The 14,431-nt window shown below is 43.0% G+C and overlaps 2 protein-coding genes across 15 annotated transcripts; both read left to right on the top strand.

The window, feature by feature from the left end:
• Window positions 1-314: 314 nt before the first annotated feature.
• Window positions 315-9,843, top strand: Zfand1 (zinc finger AN1-type containing 1). Of its 14 annotated transcripts, none has more exons than XM_005361814.2 (8): window positions 315-399; window positions 2,132-2,174; window positions 2,901-2,940; window positions 4,779-4,906; window positions 4,986-5,077; window positions 6,336-6,457; window positions 8,672-8,806; window positions 8,891-9,843. In XM_005361814.2, exons 1-8 carry the CDS (start codon window positions 345-347, stop codon window positions 9,059-9,061), a joined length of 786 nt encoding a protein of 261 aa, XP_005361871.1. In that variant the 5' UTR covers window positions 315-344; the 3' UTR covers window positions 9,062-9,843. The 14 variants fall into 14 exon arrangements, with proteins under 14 accessions (XP_005361871.1, XP_005361870.1, XP_026642559.1 ...); XM_005361813.2 differs by having other exon boundaries at window positions 8,651-8,806; XM_026786758.1 differs by having other exon boundaries at window positions 327-472; window positions 8,651-8,806.
• A 758-nt stretch (window positions 9,844-10,601) lies between these two features.
• Slc10a5 (solute carrier family 10 member 5) lies at window positions 10,602-14,162 on the top strand. Its single transcript, XM_005361845.1, has 2 exons — window positions 10,602-10,691; window positions 12,549-14,162. Exons 1-2 carry the CDS (start codon window positions 10,602-10,604, stop codon window positions 14,034-14,036), a joined length of 1,578 nt encoding a protein of 525 aa, XP_005361902.1. The 3' UTR covers window positions 14,037-14,162.
• Window positions 14,163-14,431: the final 269 nt, after the last annotated feature.

The following is a 14,431-nucleotide window of genomic DNA, read 5'->3' as shown; positions in this document are numbered from 1 at the left end:
CTGGGTCCTGCACGCGGCGCTGCTCCGACCCTCCTATAGGCCCCGCCCCAAAGCTCCGGCGCTCCGCCCCGCCCCCTGGTCCTGCGCGCTACGGTTTTGGAAACGCAGCGCTGCCCCGCCCCCCCGTGGGCCCCGCCTCTCAGCCCCGCCCCCGGGTCCTGCACGTTACTGGGTGGTGAACGCAGCGCTGCCCCGCTCCTTCCTTGAGCCCCGCCCCACAGCCCCGTCCCTACCGTGGGCCCCGCCCCGAAGCCCCGCCCCGTCCCGGGGTCCTGCAGGCTTCGGTTGGTGAACGCCGTGCTGCCCCGCCCCCTCCCCTTCCCCGCCTTTGCGGCTGTGGAAAGATGGCGGAGTTGGACGTCGGGCAGCACTGCGAGGTGCAGCACTGCCGGCAGCGAGGTGACGCTGGAAACCCCATCCCCGCCCGCGGGAGAGCGGGGCCGGGTTCTGACGGCCGGGGCGGTGGCGGCGGGTGAGGGAGGACGCGGGGCGCGAGCAGCTCTCTGGGGTGGTGGTGGTGGTGGTGCTTTGTTGCTGCCCCTCAGTTTAGGGGCGAATCGTGTGACCCCTGGGTTTCCACCCAGATCCAAAAGCTGACCTTCCAGACTTCTCAGGGCTTCCAAGTCGCTTTGCCCGAGAAGCTCTGGGTCGCCGACGGCGTGGATCAGGGCTCCAGTCCCCCTCGATCCTTAGCACTACGACCTTGCCGCATCCACTCTCAGACATTTTCTTCAGTAATTTTTTTTTTCTCAGACGAATGAGTTGAACAAACCAGTTTTTAACTGTGTTCGCAGGTTTTTTAAAAATCTCGGGGTTTCTGACCCCGCCCCCCCCAAACTATTCCAGGAGGTCCATAGGCGCTCTCCCATTCAACCATTGTTTAATGTCACTGTTTGAACGAACAGCGTTGATTTTGGTGCCAGATTCACTTAAGTGGTTAGTGGCAGATTAGCACGCTGCATTTTAGAAAGGTTTAATAAATAATATGGAGATGGTCTCTCCATTAAACAGAGACCCCTGGTCATAAACATAAGACCCGTGGTCGGTGTTACAGTCCTGTGGCCAGCAAGTTCTTCAGGCCTTGACTCACAGACTGTGCAGCCTTTGCCTACTGAATTGCAGTCCAAATGTGTATATAGTTCTTCATCCTGCTGCAGCTTCAATTAGTAGCAAGTTCCTGAATGTTAGATTTGGCCTGGATCAGTGTGACCTGTGGTAAGCGAAGACAACAGTATTTATAGTCATTGTTACTTATGTGTTTACCATTGACTGTAGCTATGAACCACTCAGCAGATCAAAACTTGTTTCCGTGTAGTCCTTTCCTATGGAAACCTAGCCATTTGGTTTTGACTATTATGTTCATTTGGTCAGGCTGACTTATGTCTAAAATGTCTATCATTTGTGATATCCTTCCCAGTTTCACATATATTTAGTGTCTATTAATTAAGATGAGATTTGTCTCTTGAAATAGCAGAAAAGGGTTAAAATTAAGTGTGGATGGTAGGAAATTTTTTGATCATAACTTTTCCTCTTAGGCTTCCTTGAATGACATATAATATTTACTTGATCACTCTGTCTCAAAATAGCAAACATGCCCAGTTCTTCACACTGAGGAGTGACATGATGGGCGAGCAAGGTAGAGACTGGAGCGAGGCTCATATGCCAAGGGCACTGGCAGGAATACTAGAGATCCTGCCTCAAAAACATGACGAATACAGAGCTGGGTCCCAAAAAGTTATCCTCCGACCTCCACATGTGTGTCGAAGCACAAGAACACATACATGAAATAAATGCAAAGAAAGATACTGAAATTCTGCAGATTCTTCCGTTTCAGTTTCTCATATTGACACATGTATCTCTAACTGCTGGGTTTGGACTTGAAGCTCAAGGTATCATGCTTTGTTGAGTAACAATAGTGATAGTTCATCAGACCTTCTCAGTTCTGACTGCCCGAGAACTCCCTCTGCAGACCAGGCTGGCTTCGAACTCTTGAGTGCTGGGACTAAGGGCATGTGCCACCACTGCGTGGCGAAAGGAAATTTTGTTATAGAATTGGCCAGGAGATTCTTTTTGCTTAAGAAAACTAAATCAGATACTCACCAGTACCTACCATATTTTCCTCCAATTTTAGATTTTCTTCCATTTGTATGTGATGGTTGTTCAGGAATATTTTGGTAAGTTTTTATGTAGGATTTGAAATGAATTTTGGTGTTTGTCAACATGGGGTTAATTTCTGAGAATTAGAATGATATGAAAATAGTTGTAACGTTAGCCATGGACAGTTGATATTCAGAATTGTAATCACTTGTGGGAAAGGCAAACTGACTAGTCATAGGTTCTAATTAGTTATGCATATATATCATTAATCTTTCAAGTTTCAAGAAATGCAGTCATAAATGTGGATTGGAAGATTAGGTATCATAATTTACAATGAGAAAATAATGTTCACATATAAAGAACTTAAGCTTTTAAAAATCTAGCCGTGATTATTCTCTGTATTTTAATAAACGGATGGAAAGAGCCCGACCTATAACGATCTTAAAATGCATAGTGATTGACCGCACCGCTTGCGATGTGCACTGTGCACCACTCAAGGGTTTGAGATATATGCCTTGGCATCGCAGTACTTCATTCAGCTGATTGCTTTCAGCAGAGACTGAAGTTTGTGTGCACTTCAAAGCACTCGAAGTAAAGAGAACTCAATTGCAGGTGAACATTTCTGTTTGAGATGGTAGATAGTCCTTCTGTCTGTGGATTTCAGGTTATTGCATGAAAGTCACTAGTGTAGTGACTTAAGGGACCTTAAGGAAGTGAGATACTAGAATAGCCCAAATTGTTTCAGTTATCATTAAGTGAATTAATTGATTGCTCTTAAGTAAACTTTTTTGAAATTATTTAAGCCTTGAACACAGAAGCAAGGATGCTCATGGTTGTCCTGAGGTATGTTTATTTTCTCTTCTCTGATATAATTTATATATCTGTACTTGTGTACGTTTAGAATTGTTGAGATTTAAAGCTAGCTGGTACGCCAGACATTTAAGTTTAGCACCTAAATTAGTTCTATAAAGAGTCTCTTGCTGCATTTCTTACATTGGTCTCTCCGTGAAGAAAATTCACTCCATTTGGTATTGTCACATTTTTATCCTCAGAATATTTATTCCTATATTTCTGCTTGGGACGCCCACTCATAGCATTAAGCTGTGTGTTTGTGATCCACACTGGCCTCAGTGCCCACGTCACACTGTCCTTCCAGGTCACTCTGTCCTTCACCGTAGTGTTCATTTTCACTGATGCCTGCTGGTAGGATTCTGTGGCAGTCACGTGTTTGGGCCCAGTCAGCCTTAGAGCACCAAGAGCAAACCCTTAGTCCAACGAAAGGAAACCCTTATCCGGATTCCAAACAGATGAATAAATTGAGAAGGGAAGCTGAAGATAGAGACCAAACTAACAGCCTTATCACTACTAATGAACGAAACTTAGTGCGGAGCCAGACATCTGGAACAGCTGTCCAAAGCCTGATGCCCAGATACTACTTGGCATTGCTTCTCCCCAAGGCAGACAGACAAGGAGTTAACTGAGAATTCCCCACATTAAATGGAAGCAGCAGCTTATATCTTGAGGTAACTTTCAGTTGGTTTATCCTGCCACCATTCGCCAAGCCCTATTGGAGAATTTTCACTTCTGTTCTCTCAATTTTAAAAAAACTAAGGTTGCCTGGGTGTTAGTCCAAATCTTTTGTCTGGTCTATTTGAGGAAAAACAAAAATTACATATCTTGTTAATATTATATAAGACTGATTGGAAGGGATGTATTGTATTTAACATCATAGTAAAATTATTTATATTTCTTTTAAAACATAAGCCTGGCCCTCTATGATTTTTTCTTATACTATCATTTGATTTTTATGAATAGCTCTTACATTTTCAGATACATATTCAAGTAAAAAATATTTCTACCTTTAGGTCATTGCAGCAAATTTTGGAAGAAAATTTAGGTTTTTTAATTATAATAGATGTTCCTACTGTTAATATAATGAATTTTCCTACGGTTACCAATTTCAAGTAATCCTTTTCTAAGGTTTACTTAACTCTAGGAATGTAATTACTCTATGCTCAATAACGTGGCTAATCTGTTTCTTTTTGTTTCCTTGCAAAAAAAATGTGTTCTGATGTAATGTTTTCCAGTAATAAAATCTTTCACATAGCATGGGAACTAGTTTATGATTTTGAGAACTGCCTCATGTCACAGGTGTAATTTTTAAGGGTACTGTGTCCTGAATTGTCCAGTTTCTAAAACTGTCATAGGAAGTCATTGTGACTCCCCATTTGAGGGTTGATGAGTTGACCAGCTGGGCAGATTTTGATAGGGCATCTTTGTGTAGCAGTGTTACAGAGCGGAGAGGAAAATTGTAGGCAGTAGACTAGGCACAGTGGTACACCCTAGGATCCCAGCACTCAGGAGCCAAAATAGAAATACTGCAGACTCAGAGCCAGCTGGGCGATTGCATAGTAAGACCGAGCCTCAATAAAAAGGTAGGGAAACTGAATAGTCATTTTAATTTTACTTTAAATATAATTACAACACATTAGAAAAAGTTATGCCAAAGTGGAACAATAAGCCTAGTAATCCTTTCTCATAATGGCATAATAATATATGAGAATATATAACTTAATCTAATAAATTTAAATCAAAATGATATGGACGATGTCCTCTAACACTGGCTCTTGTGTTGTCTGAAATGTGAACTATAGTGCCATTTCCCCCTCTTATTGCTGTAGGTGAATATCATCAAGGAGAGACCAAAGACAGATGAACACAAACCTTACCCATGCTCATTCAAGGACTGTACTGAAGTAGAGCTCGTGGCAGTTGTGTGTCCCTACTGTGAGAAGAACTTCTGCCTAAGGTAATCACCTGAGGCTTTCAAGCTTTGTGTACCTGCTTAGCTGTACGTTAGTGAGTGCCAATTCCTCTGTTTCTTGTAGACACCGTCATCAGTCAGACCATGGGTGTGAAAAACTGGAGACCCCACAGCCTCGAATGAGTGCCACACAGAAACTTGTCAAGGATATTATTGGTGAGTCCTAGCATCCTAGGAAGCATGTGGCTGCTGGGCTCCTGGTGTCCATCCCATACTCCACTGTTCCTGCCTCTTGCTTCAGATCGCCGCTTATGGAGGCTTGTTAGCAGCTCCAGTGTAGGACTTGCCTTCTTTTCTACCATTTTATTTATTTTTAAATTATTTCTATGGGTATTTTGCCTCCATGTATATCTGTTTACTGCTTGCATGCCTGATATCCTTAGAGACCAGAGAGGGTGTCAGATCCCCTGAAACTGGAGTTATATATAGCCATGAGCCATGTGGGTGCTGGGAATTGAACCCAGGTCTTCTGGAAAAGTAGCCAGTACTCTTAACAGCTAACCCATCTCTACAATTTCAAGAACTTGCTTTTTAATGACCTAAGAGTATTTTGTACAAAGCCTTCTTAACCAGTGAAAATTAGAGCATTGTAAGGTTCCCATCGGATGGTTTCACTTGTCGGGCAGCTCAAATCTGATGCTGACCCTAGCTAGGTGTGTTGATGGGCTGGCATGACGGATGGCTTTGTCTACAGAACACATTCTACTAAGGTTATTTGGCTGTGCTGTGAATGCCACAGATAACGAGGCACCAGGAAAGAGTATGGCCGTGACTTAGCCTAGTTTCTCTGGCAATATATTAGATCAGTAGAACTTTTATCCCACAGACAGAGTGGGGCCTTTGTTAAGACCGGAAGTGTTCTATGAAAGCTCTCACCAGTGGCCACTGTAGATTAAATCGCTTATGTCAGAAAGAAGCATGAGCCTGTGAAGTTTTCTGAGGTAGAAAGTGCTTAGATTGACTATTAGTCATGTAAATATACTTACTAGAGCTGCCTTGTGCAGTTTATGTAGGCTGATGGCCAGAACGGTAAAGCTGGGCATGCGGTGTACTTCTGTAATCCTATCAGAGCAGGTGGAGCTCAGTGAGTTTCAGGCCAGCTAAGGTTACATGGGAAGACCTTGTCTCAAAACAAGAGAAAAGAAAAAAAGAAAAGAAAATCTGGAAATTGCAATAAGAAAGTACTTGCAGGGAGCTGGAGAGATGGCTCAATGGTTAAGAGCATTGCCTGCTCTTCCAAAGGTCATGAGTTCAATTCCCAGCAACCACATGGTGGCTCATCTGTAATGAGGTCTGCTGCCCTCTTCTGGTCTGCAGACATACACAGACAGAATATTGTATACTGTATACATAATAAATAAATAAATATTTTTTAAAAAAAGAAAGTGCTTGCATGCTTTTACTTCTTCCTTAGACTCCAAGTCAGGAGGGGCAGTAAGTAAAGGCCGGAAAGGCGCGAAGACCAGTGGCACAGCCGCGAAGGTGGCCCTGATGAAGCTGAAGATGCATGCTGACGGGGACAAGTCACTGCCTCAGGTGAGACAAGCAAGCCAAGCATGTCACATGTGCCGAGATCTCTCTCTTCCTCCCTCCATCGAATACAAACGTGAACTTGACATGGGTCACTTCTGAAGACCACTTCTGCCTGTTTCCCCTGGAGGTGGCAGTGAACATGACCTTCTTTCCTGGCCCACTTTTCCTCTGTTTTTAGTATTTCTCTGTGCCCCAGTTATGGCCTAGTTCATTCAGTAACTACACTTTATTCTGTTGTATGCCTTTAACTGAGGATGGTAGAAATTTACCTGCTTCGAGTTGCTTATTTTAGAAGCCATTTTTTAGCTTTTGTATTTCTTCTTGGGTATCTACACCTTGTTTTATTTCCAGTTGTTTTCATTTTATAACATGATCCTTTTTATGGGAAATGTTACATAATGTCTCTCACTGCATCCCAAATAAGTTTTCTTTAATGTCTTTTTAGATCTTTTAGGTTCCTTACTTCATTTTAAGATTTAAATTTATTGATTTCACAAGTTCATTTTGACTTTGAAGGGCTTCATTTTTCTCTCCCCTTACTTCCCAGTCCCTCCCTGGTAGTTTTCTGCTTTTCCTCTAACCCACCCACCCAGAGCATCGGTTTCAAGATCTCAGCTTGAGCCAAATGATGCTTCTGCTCTAGAGAGATTCTGGGGTTGTTGCAGTTGCAGCCCCTGAGCTGGGAGAGCTCAGCTGTGTTGTGAAGGAGGCACAGCTGTGCTTTGTGCCTGTCTCTGTGCTGACGTGTGAGCAGTTTCCAGGCCAGTGCTCGGCAGGCAGTCCCTCAGACTGCCCAGAGCCGTATTTGTATCTGTTCTTTACTTCCCACTTAGCCACGGTAAGCTCTGCACTACCAGTTCTGAAGCCCTGACAGCCTGTTGTTTGCTTTTGTAGTTTTCTTTCTTATGTGTTCTGTTGTTACTTACTTATTTAGACACTGGGTCTCCCAGACTTTTCTTAAATTCACAGACTTGCAAACCTCCTGCTTCAGCTTCCTGTTGGCTTGTGTTTGATCTCAGACTTATTGTTAGAGGCTCTTAAGTTTTCCTTTTCCCGTCTCCTATTTGCATCTTGCTGCTTTCCTGTGGGAGCAGCACTGGTGGTGATGAAGTGGGCCAGAGCCGAGGCTTCCAGCAGATCTCTTTGAAGGTTTTCATCTGTAATACACCCGCTGACCTTCAGCATGTCTGAGTTCCTTTCTGCTGAGCTAGGCATCGAGCTCACTGTTAGTGCCTAAGGTTGCTCTAGCTGTTCCCAGCATTTCCCGCTAGGCATGCTTCCCTGAGAGCAACACTGTTATTGTCCAGGAGGTGACCTGTGAGGACAATCTCCCTAAAGCAAATTTTAGCAATCAGCGAAGATTCTATTCCCCCTATTATTTTTTTTAAAAAAATAAATAAAGTTAATTAAGTAACAAAATACAATCAAAGAACACAGTAAGGCACAGACTATAGTAGAGATCCCATCTCTGAAACACTGTTTTATCAATAAATATTTTTCTTTGTCCTCAAAAGTCTTGCTGCATCCAATAAGCAGTAAAGTCATTCACGTAAAAACAGTGTTTTATATCAGAAGTCATTCACGTAAAAACAGTGTTTTATATCAGAAGTCATTCACGTAAAAACGGTGTTTTATATCAGAAGTCATTCATGTAAAAACGGTGCTTTATATCAGAAGTCATTCATGTAAAAAATGGTGTTTTATATCAGAAGCCTTGTTTCTCGGATGACAGGAACAGGGTTCCAAGGAGTACAGTAGAAACCAGTTTGTTTGTGAACAGAACAGATGAACGGCCCATGTTTAAGGTTCTGTGATCTTGAATGACCCATCAGCTTCCCCAACTTCTCTCTGTCTGTGTGGAACTCATTCTTAACTCAAGAGTGGCTGGGGGCTCTGAGGGGAAGCCTCAGTCCAGGTCTGAACCACTGGAACTCAACACAGAAGAGACAGAGCTCCTTCTGCCCCAGGCCCTGAACATAAAACAGGTCACACAACTGTCATAACACAGGATCACCTAGCTAGAGTTTGGGATTGGGTCCTTAGTTAGATGGGCTACACCCTTGGTTTGCTCACTGAAACTTGTATCATTATGGCGTTTTCCTACTTTGACGAAAAGAAGAAAGGAAAGGGACCACTAGCTGAAAGAAATGTCTTATCTCGTGTGTCTAATCTATATGTTAACTTTTGGTTACACAGACAGAGAGAATTTACTTTCAGGTTTACTTACCGAAGGGGAGCAAAGAGAAGAGCAAAGCCATGTTCTTCTGCCTCCGCTGGAGCGTTGGGAAGGTGGTGGACTTCGCAGCCTCTCTAGCCGGTCTTAGAAACGAGAACAACAAGCTGATGGCAAAGGTAACGTGCAGCCACCACCCTTCCTTCCCGCTCTGGCCCAAGTGCGTGTCCCTACCACTGTGTGGTTTGTTTCTCTCTCGGCAGAAGCTGCGGCTGTGTCACGTCCCTTCAGGAGAAGCCTTGCCCTTGGATCATACTTTGGAAACCTGGATCACCAAGGAGGATTGTCCTTTACATAATGGAGGAAATGTTATTTTGGAGTATCTTAACAATGAAGAGCAGTTTTTAAAAAATGTTGACTCTTACTTGGAATAGTCACTCAAGGATTAGAGCCAGAATTTGCAAGCAGAATTCATCCTTTTACGACAGATACTTTTGTAAAAACTCTGGAAGTTGCTTTTTTATAATTTATTTCCATTAGATCATAATTTACATCAGTTGTTTTCTACTAAGTTCCAGGTTTTGTGTTTTAAATTTGAACTGTGTATTAGTAGTTATGGCAAAGTATTATTTTTATTGCTGTTTTTCCATTCTTACGGCAGAGGAGGACGCAGGTGGCAGATTCTTCGGTACTTGTCGTCTTTGTTTTAACTAGGCCCTACAATTAAGCCTAATTGACTAAGGGGCCAGAATACACAACCTTCTGTATACCTAAATGATGATGTGTGATTGGAATCTGCGCATGAATTGTGGGGTCTCAGCCTTCCTCTCACTCAGTCTTCCAAGGGTTTGGATAAGAAACCTCATATCTGAGAAGGGAAAGTTATTTTCTTGGTATCATGTAATTGCACTGAATATATTTCAGGTAATGGATTTTCTCCAGTAGGACTCATGTTTCTGTTGGTATGTTGTATGAGAACAGAGACGTGAGAAGAGCGATGAGCAGACAGTCCCTTTGTTACAGTCCCTTTGTTACAGTCCCTTTGTTACAGTCCCTTTCATTGCACCAAAGCAAAATACACACCAGCAATTATTGCATTTTATCTATAAGTTGAAATAAGTCCTTTTGGGGAATGCTTTTTGTCTATACTTGAGAATGAATGTTTCTGTGTATGAAGGACTGCACTAAAGGAGGAAATAAAGTATTTTTAATTGTCGCCCCCTTTGTGCCAATTTTCATGACTTTAGGTTTAATTAAGAGAATAAACTCACATGCTCCTTTGGTCTTCTTCAGGTCTATCTTTTTCATGTCCATGTGATAAACAGTGATAACTTATGGCTTTTATCAGGTTCTCAATCCATTCCTTTACAGAGTTACTTGCATACCTACTTGATACATTAATTGCCATTTTAGGTACAGTGAAGATATGTAGACATACACTTAGAACTGTCACACAAAATTGTAAGGCAAGTTGCAAATAAGTGCACAGACAGTATAGCCACGTCCCAATAGCTGTTTAGTGGAAACTATCACACTAGTGAGAGAAATAATGTTTAAAAATCCATATACCAGAAGTTGGTTTGGGTTCGTTTTGTTTTGTTTTGTTTTTTTGAGATGCCAAAAAGTTGTCCAACCAGTTCCTATATTAATTGTAATTACTTGCACACAATAGGTGGTCAGCCAATGTAACTGAATGAAAACTAAATGCCAAAAAAATAATACCTATTGAGAAGAGGGCAAATGAGGCTGGCAGGAATTGAAACCTAGGAAGGATGAAAAATGTCTTCTCTCCTTAATCAGACAAAAGGAACAAGGTGATATCCGGAGGGCCCGACAAAGTTAGTACACTGCCTGTAAGCAAGGCCAGGTCCTAGGTGGTGGAGCCTGCAGCTATGGAGGATGCCACGAATAAACATCCTGGGTACTAAAAACTGGCAGCTAAAGCATGCATAGTCTAAAGAGGACAAGGTGTGGATGAGAGTCTCAGTCCCCCTAACTCCCTGTGTCCAAGTCACTCTGAAAGCAGAAAACCCAAGGCTTCGAGTAAGTTTGCCTAATGAAACGGTAAGGTTACACTGTCCCCATCCTCCCTGGTGTTTCCGTTGCCTGCAGACAATTAAAATTGTCCTGGGAGACACAGAAAACAGCAGAGGAGTGCAGATGAACGGTTGAACTAAATCCCCGATACCAATGGGCATCAGCCTAAAGGACGGGCAATACATGAGAGAGCTGGGCCATGGGATTCTTCCAACTGCAGTGTTCAGGTGTCAGTCCCAAACTTTTCAGTATGAAGAAAGGTTGGGGGAACCTGAAAAAGAAACAAAATAACAACTCTAGATAAAGTACACGAGAAGAAATACTTCATATTGCTTGGATCTGGTCATCAAGTTGTGACTTAAGGTACTAGGTCATATATTGTAAGGGTACGTGTCATTTTCTCTTCTAAGTCACATGCCACAGCATGACTTGGGGAACTGGTTCTTTCCTACTATGTGGGTTCTGGGGATCAATCTCAGGTGTTCACCCAGGCAGTAAGTGCTCTATTCACTGAGCTATCCCACCGGGCTCTTTACTCATTTTGACAAGTTTTTACTGTGTAGCCCAGGTTGGCCTTAAGCCTGTGACTCCCTAGCTTCAGTCTTCTCAGTGGCAGGTGTTTCTGTCACTTTAAAGTTCCTTGAGAAACAGGGTGGCAGCCCATGCCTTAAATCCCAGTACTCAGAAGGCAGAAAAAGAGTTTATTTGAATTCTCACTGCTTGCCATCCTCTCATTTGGGAAGTGCACAGTTGAGTTTGTGGATTGCTTTTCCTTATCCATAGAAGCGGAGGCATGGCTGGGTTAGTTGATAGCTGCCCGTGGCCCTAGCTGCGCACAGTAAAAGACTAGAGCATTAGAATTAAGGTTAGTGCCTTTCCACTCTGGAATTCCAAATGCCCAGTAGCAACAGTTCCCTAGCCAGGCTACCTTCTTATGTCCTCAAGTTACCTGGTGACCACGCCAGACGTTTTTGAGCAATATATAACAAGGGTAGTCTAAGGATTTATTTTGCTGGATAGAATTGCTCTAGAATTGCAGAAAACTATTAGCATCAAGGAAGCTCTTGAGGTTAGCCCTTGTAGTCACTGATGGCAGCCATGTGACTAACGTCAAGAGAGCAAAGTTGTACTTCCCTTGGTCACTATGGCTTTCAGTGTAGGGCCCCAGTGTTGTAGGCATGAGTCAGGGTGCATAGTGCAGCTGTTTCAACTTCCAGTTATTTGTGTCCCTGAACAAGGAATTGGACTAGAGATGGACACATGGATGGTGGTCAGAAAAAGAGACAGTTTATTTAAAAAGCATTTCCACGGGTGGAAGTGGGCCAGGGATAGGGAAGGGCTAGGAGTTCAGCGGCTCCTGTTCAGAGCAGACTGGCACATTTGTACCTCACGTTGTTTGTTTTCCTTCTGTGCAACTCCGTTGGATGACAGCCTTGGCAGGAAGGGACTTCTAGTCTTTCATAACTGGCTTCAAATGTCAACCTTCACTAATTCCCTCTTTGTCTGCCCCCTTCTCCCCTACAGCCTTCCCTCTTCCTCTCCCTCAACCTACCTCCCTCCTTCTCTCTCCCCAGTACTCACTCTCTGGTCACACCAGCATGTAGGTAGATATGCGGTTTGCTTCTGACTTGATGGAATAGTGATAAATCTCCAAGCATTAGTATCTATCGTAGATACCTCTGCCCCTGGCTGCTTTTATTTTTATTGTTTTCCTTAGGACAAAAGAAAATGAAAAAAGAAATGGCTCTAAGACTTTATCCCCAAGTAATAAGGCACTCAGGAAGAGAGATCCAGTGGGTGCTTGTGGTGGTGACACCTGCTAAATGCAAGGGTTGGCTTCTCAGTTTCCTTAACTACAGAGAAACTGGCTGTGTCACTCACTAGGGAGCTTTATATTCATTACAAGCACAACGGTCCCTCCTCTTGGACCTTGACCTACCAAACCCCAGCTGTTGCCTAACCCACATTTATGCATTCTGCCCACTGGACCTGCAAGAATGCCCGTCTATTTCTGAAAAAAAAAAAAAAATCTTGAGTTTCCACGTATGGTTTATCAAACTTTTCACAATCTTTGGAAAATCTTTTGTAATCCTACTTTTGTTGGTGACCCCAGGAGAAGCAAGGAAGTCATTTCTCAGTTTCCTGAATATACAAAATTCAGAAATACTGTCATTTACAAAGACAAAGGAAGCTGCCATTGTAAGGTCCAGTTACAAGGGCAAACGGCCGGACTCCAGCTACCTTTTTGTGAAGGTAGAAGATCCCAAGGTGCTGCAGGTGGTCAACGTGACCAAGACCTCGCGGGACGCCACAGACTTTACCCTCAGCCTAATGACTTTCCCGGGAGAGACGAACATGACCATTCAGCTCTGGACTTCTGAAGGTAGGCACAAAAGACTCATTGAAGAGATAACAGATGTTAAAGTCAGAGTGCTCGGACAGACGAAAGACAGCCTCTTCCAGGCACCAGTGCATGTCAATCAGTATATCTTGCTGCTTGTTTTATCGATGATCCTTTTAAACAAATGTGCCTTTGGCTGCAAGATCGAGTTCCAGGTACTTCAAACCGTATGGAAACGACCTCTGCCAGTAGTTCTCGGGGCAGTGACACAGTTTTTTCTGATGCCATTCTGTGGTTTCTTTTTGTCTCAGATTTTGGGACTGCACGAAGCACAAGCTTTTGGATTTGTAATGACCTGCACATGCCCAGGAGGAGGTGGGGGCTATCTTTTTGCTCTCCTTCTGGAAGGAGATGTCACTTTGGCCATTTTGATGACTTGCACATCGACATCCCTGGCCCTGATAATGATGCCTGTCAATTCTTACATATACAGTAGGCTATTAGGGTTAGCAGGTGTCTTTCATGTTCCTGTTTTAAAGATTGTGTCTACACTCCTGTTCATCCTTACACCAGTATCAATTGGTGTGGTCATCAAGCACAGATCACCCGAAAAAGCAGTCTGTTTAGAGAGAGTAGTTCAGCCTCTGAGTCTGACTTTAATGTTTGTAGGAATCTATTTGGCTTTCAGGATGGGACTGGTGTTTCTGAGAATGGCTAACCTAAACATGCTTCTTTTGGGGCTTTTGGTTCCTGCACTGGGCTTTATGTTTGGCTATTTCTTTGCTAAAGTCTGTATGCTGCCTCTTCCTGTTTGCAAAACGATTGCTATTGAAAGTGGGATGTTGAATAGTTTCTTAGCCCTGGCAATTATTCAGCTCTCTCTCCCACAGCTCAAGGCATATGAAGCCTCTGTGGCTCCTTTTACAGTAGCCATGTGTTCTGGATGTGAAATGTTCCTGCTTTTTCTGACCTACAAGGGTAGGAGACTAGGAACCTTTAGCACAGAAGCTGAGAAAGCTCCCCTAGTCTAGAACTCGCAGCACTCCTAATCCTTGCCCTGTTTCAAACTGTGCATCAACAATGCCTGCTCTAAAGTCTCCTTTCATCTGCTCGAAGGCTTGACGTGGAGGTGAGAGTATTTCTTCTAATACTTGTATGTTTTACATATTTGTGTGTGTGATATGTTACACATCTATATGTATATAAATATGTTATATATTGTATATGTTATATAGGACACACAATATGCTACCCATAGTAAACACCCACTGACTGCTACAATACATATTGAGAAGGGGTATTAAGATACCCTTGCAGTGTGTTAGTTTGGTAATGATTTTACAATCTCTTAATGAGAAACAGCAATGGAAATAACCAGTGAATCTTGTATATCCTGAGTTTTAAGGAAAGGCTGTCCTTACAATGG

Source organism: Microtus ochrogaster, linkage group LG5 (genome assembly GCF_000317375.1).
Source record: "Microtus ochrogaster isolate Prairie Vole_2 linkage group LG5, MicOch1.0, whole genome shotgun sequence".
Lineage (NCBI taxonomy): Eukaryota > Metazoa > Chordata > Mammalia > Rodentia > Cricetidae > Microtus > Microtus ochrogaster.
This window is presented reverse-complemented; position numbering and strand designations above follow the sequence as displayed.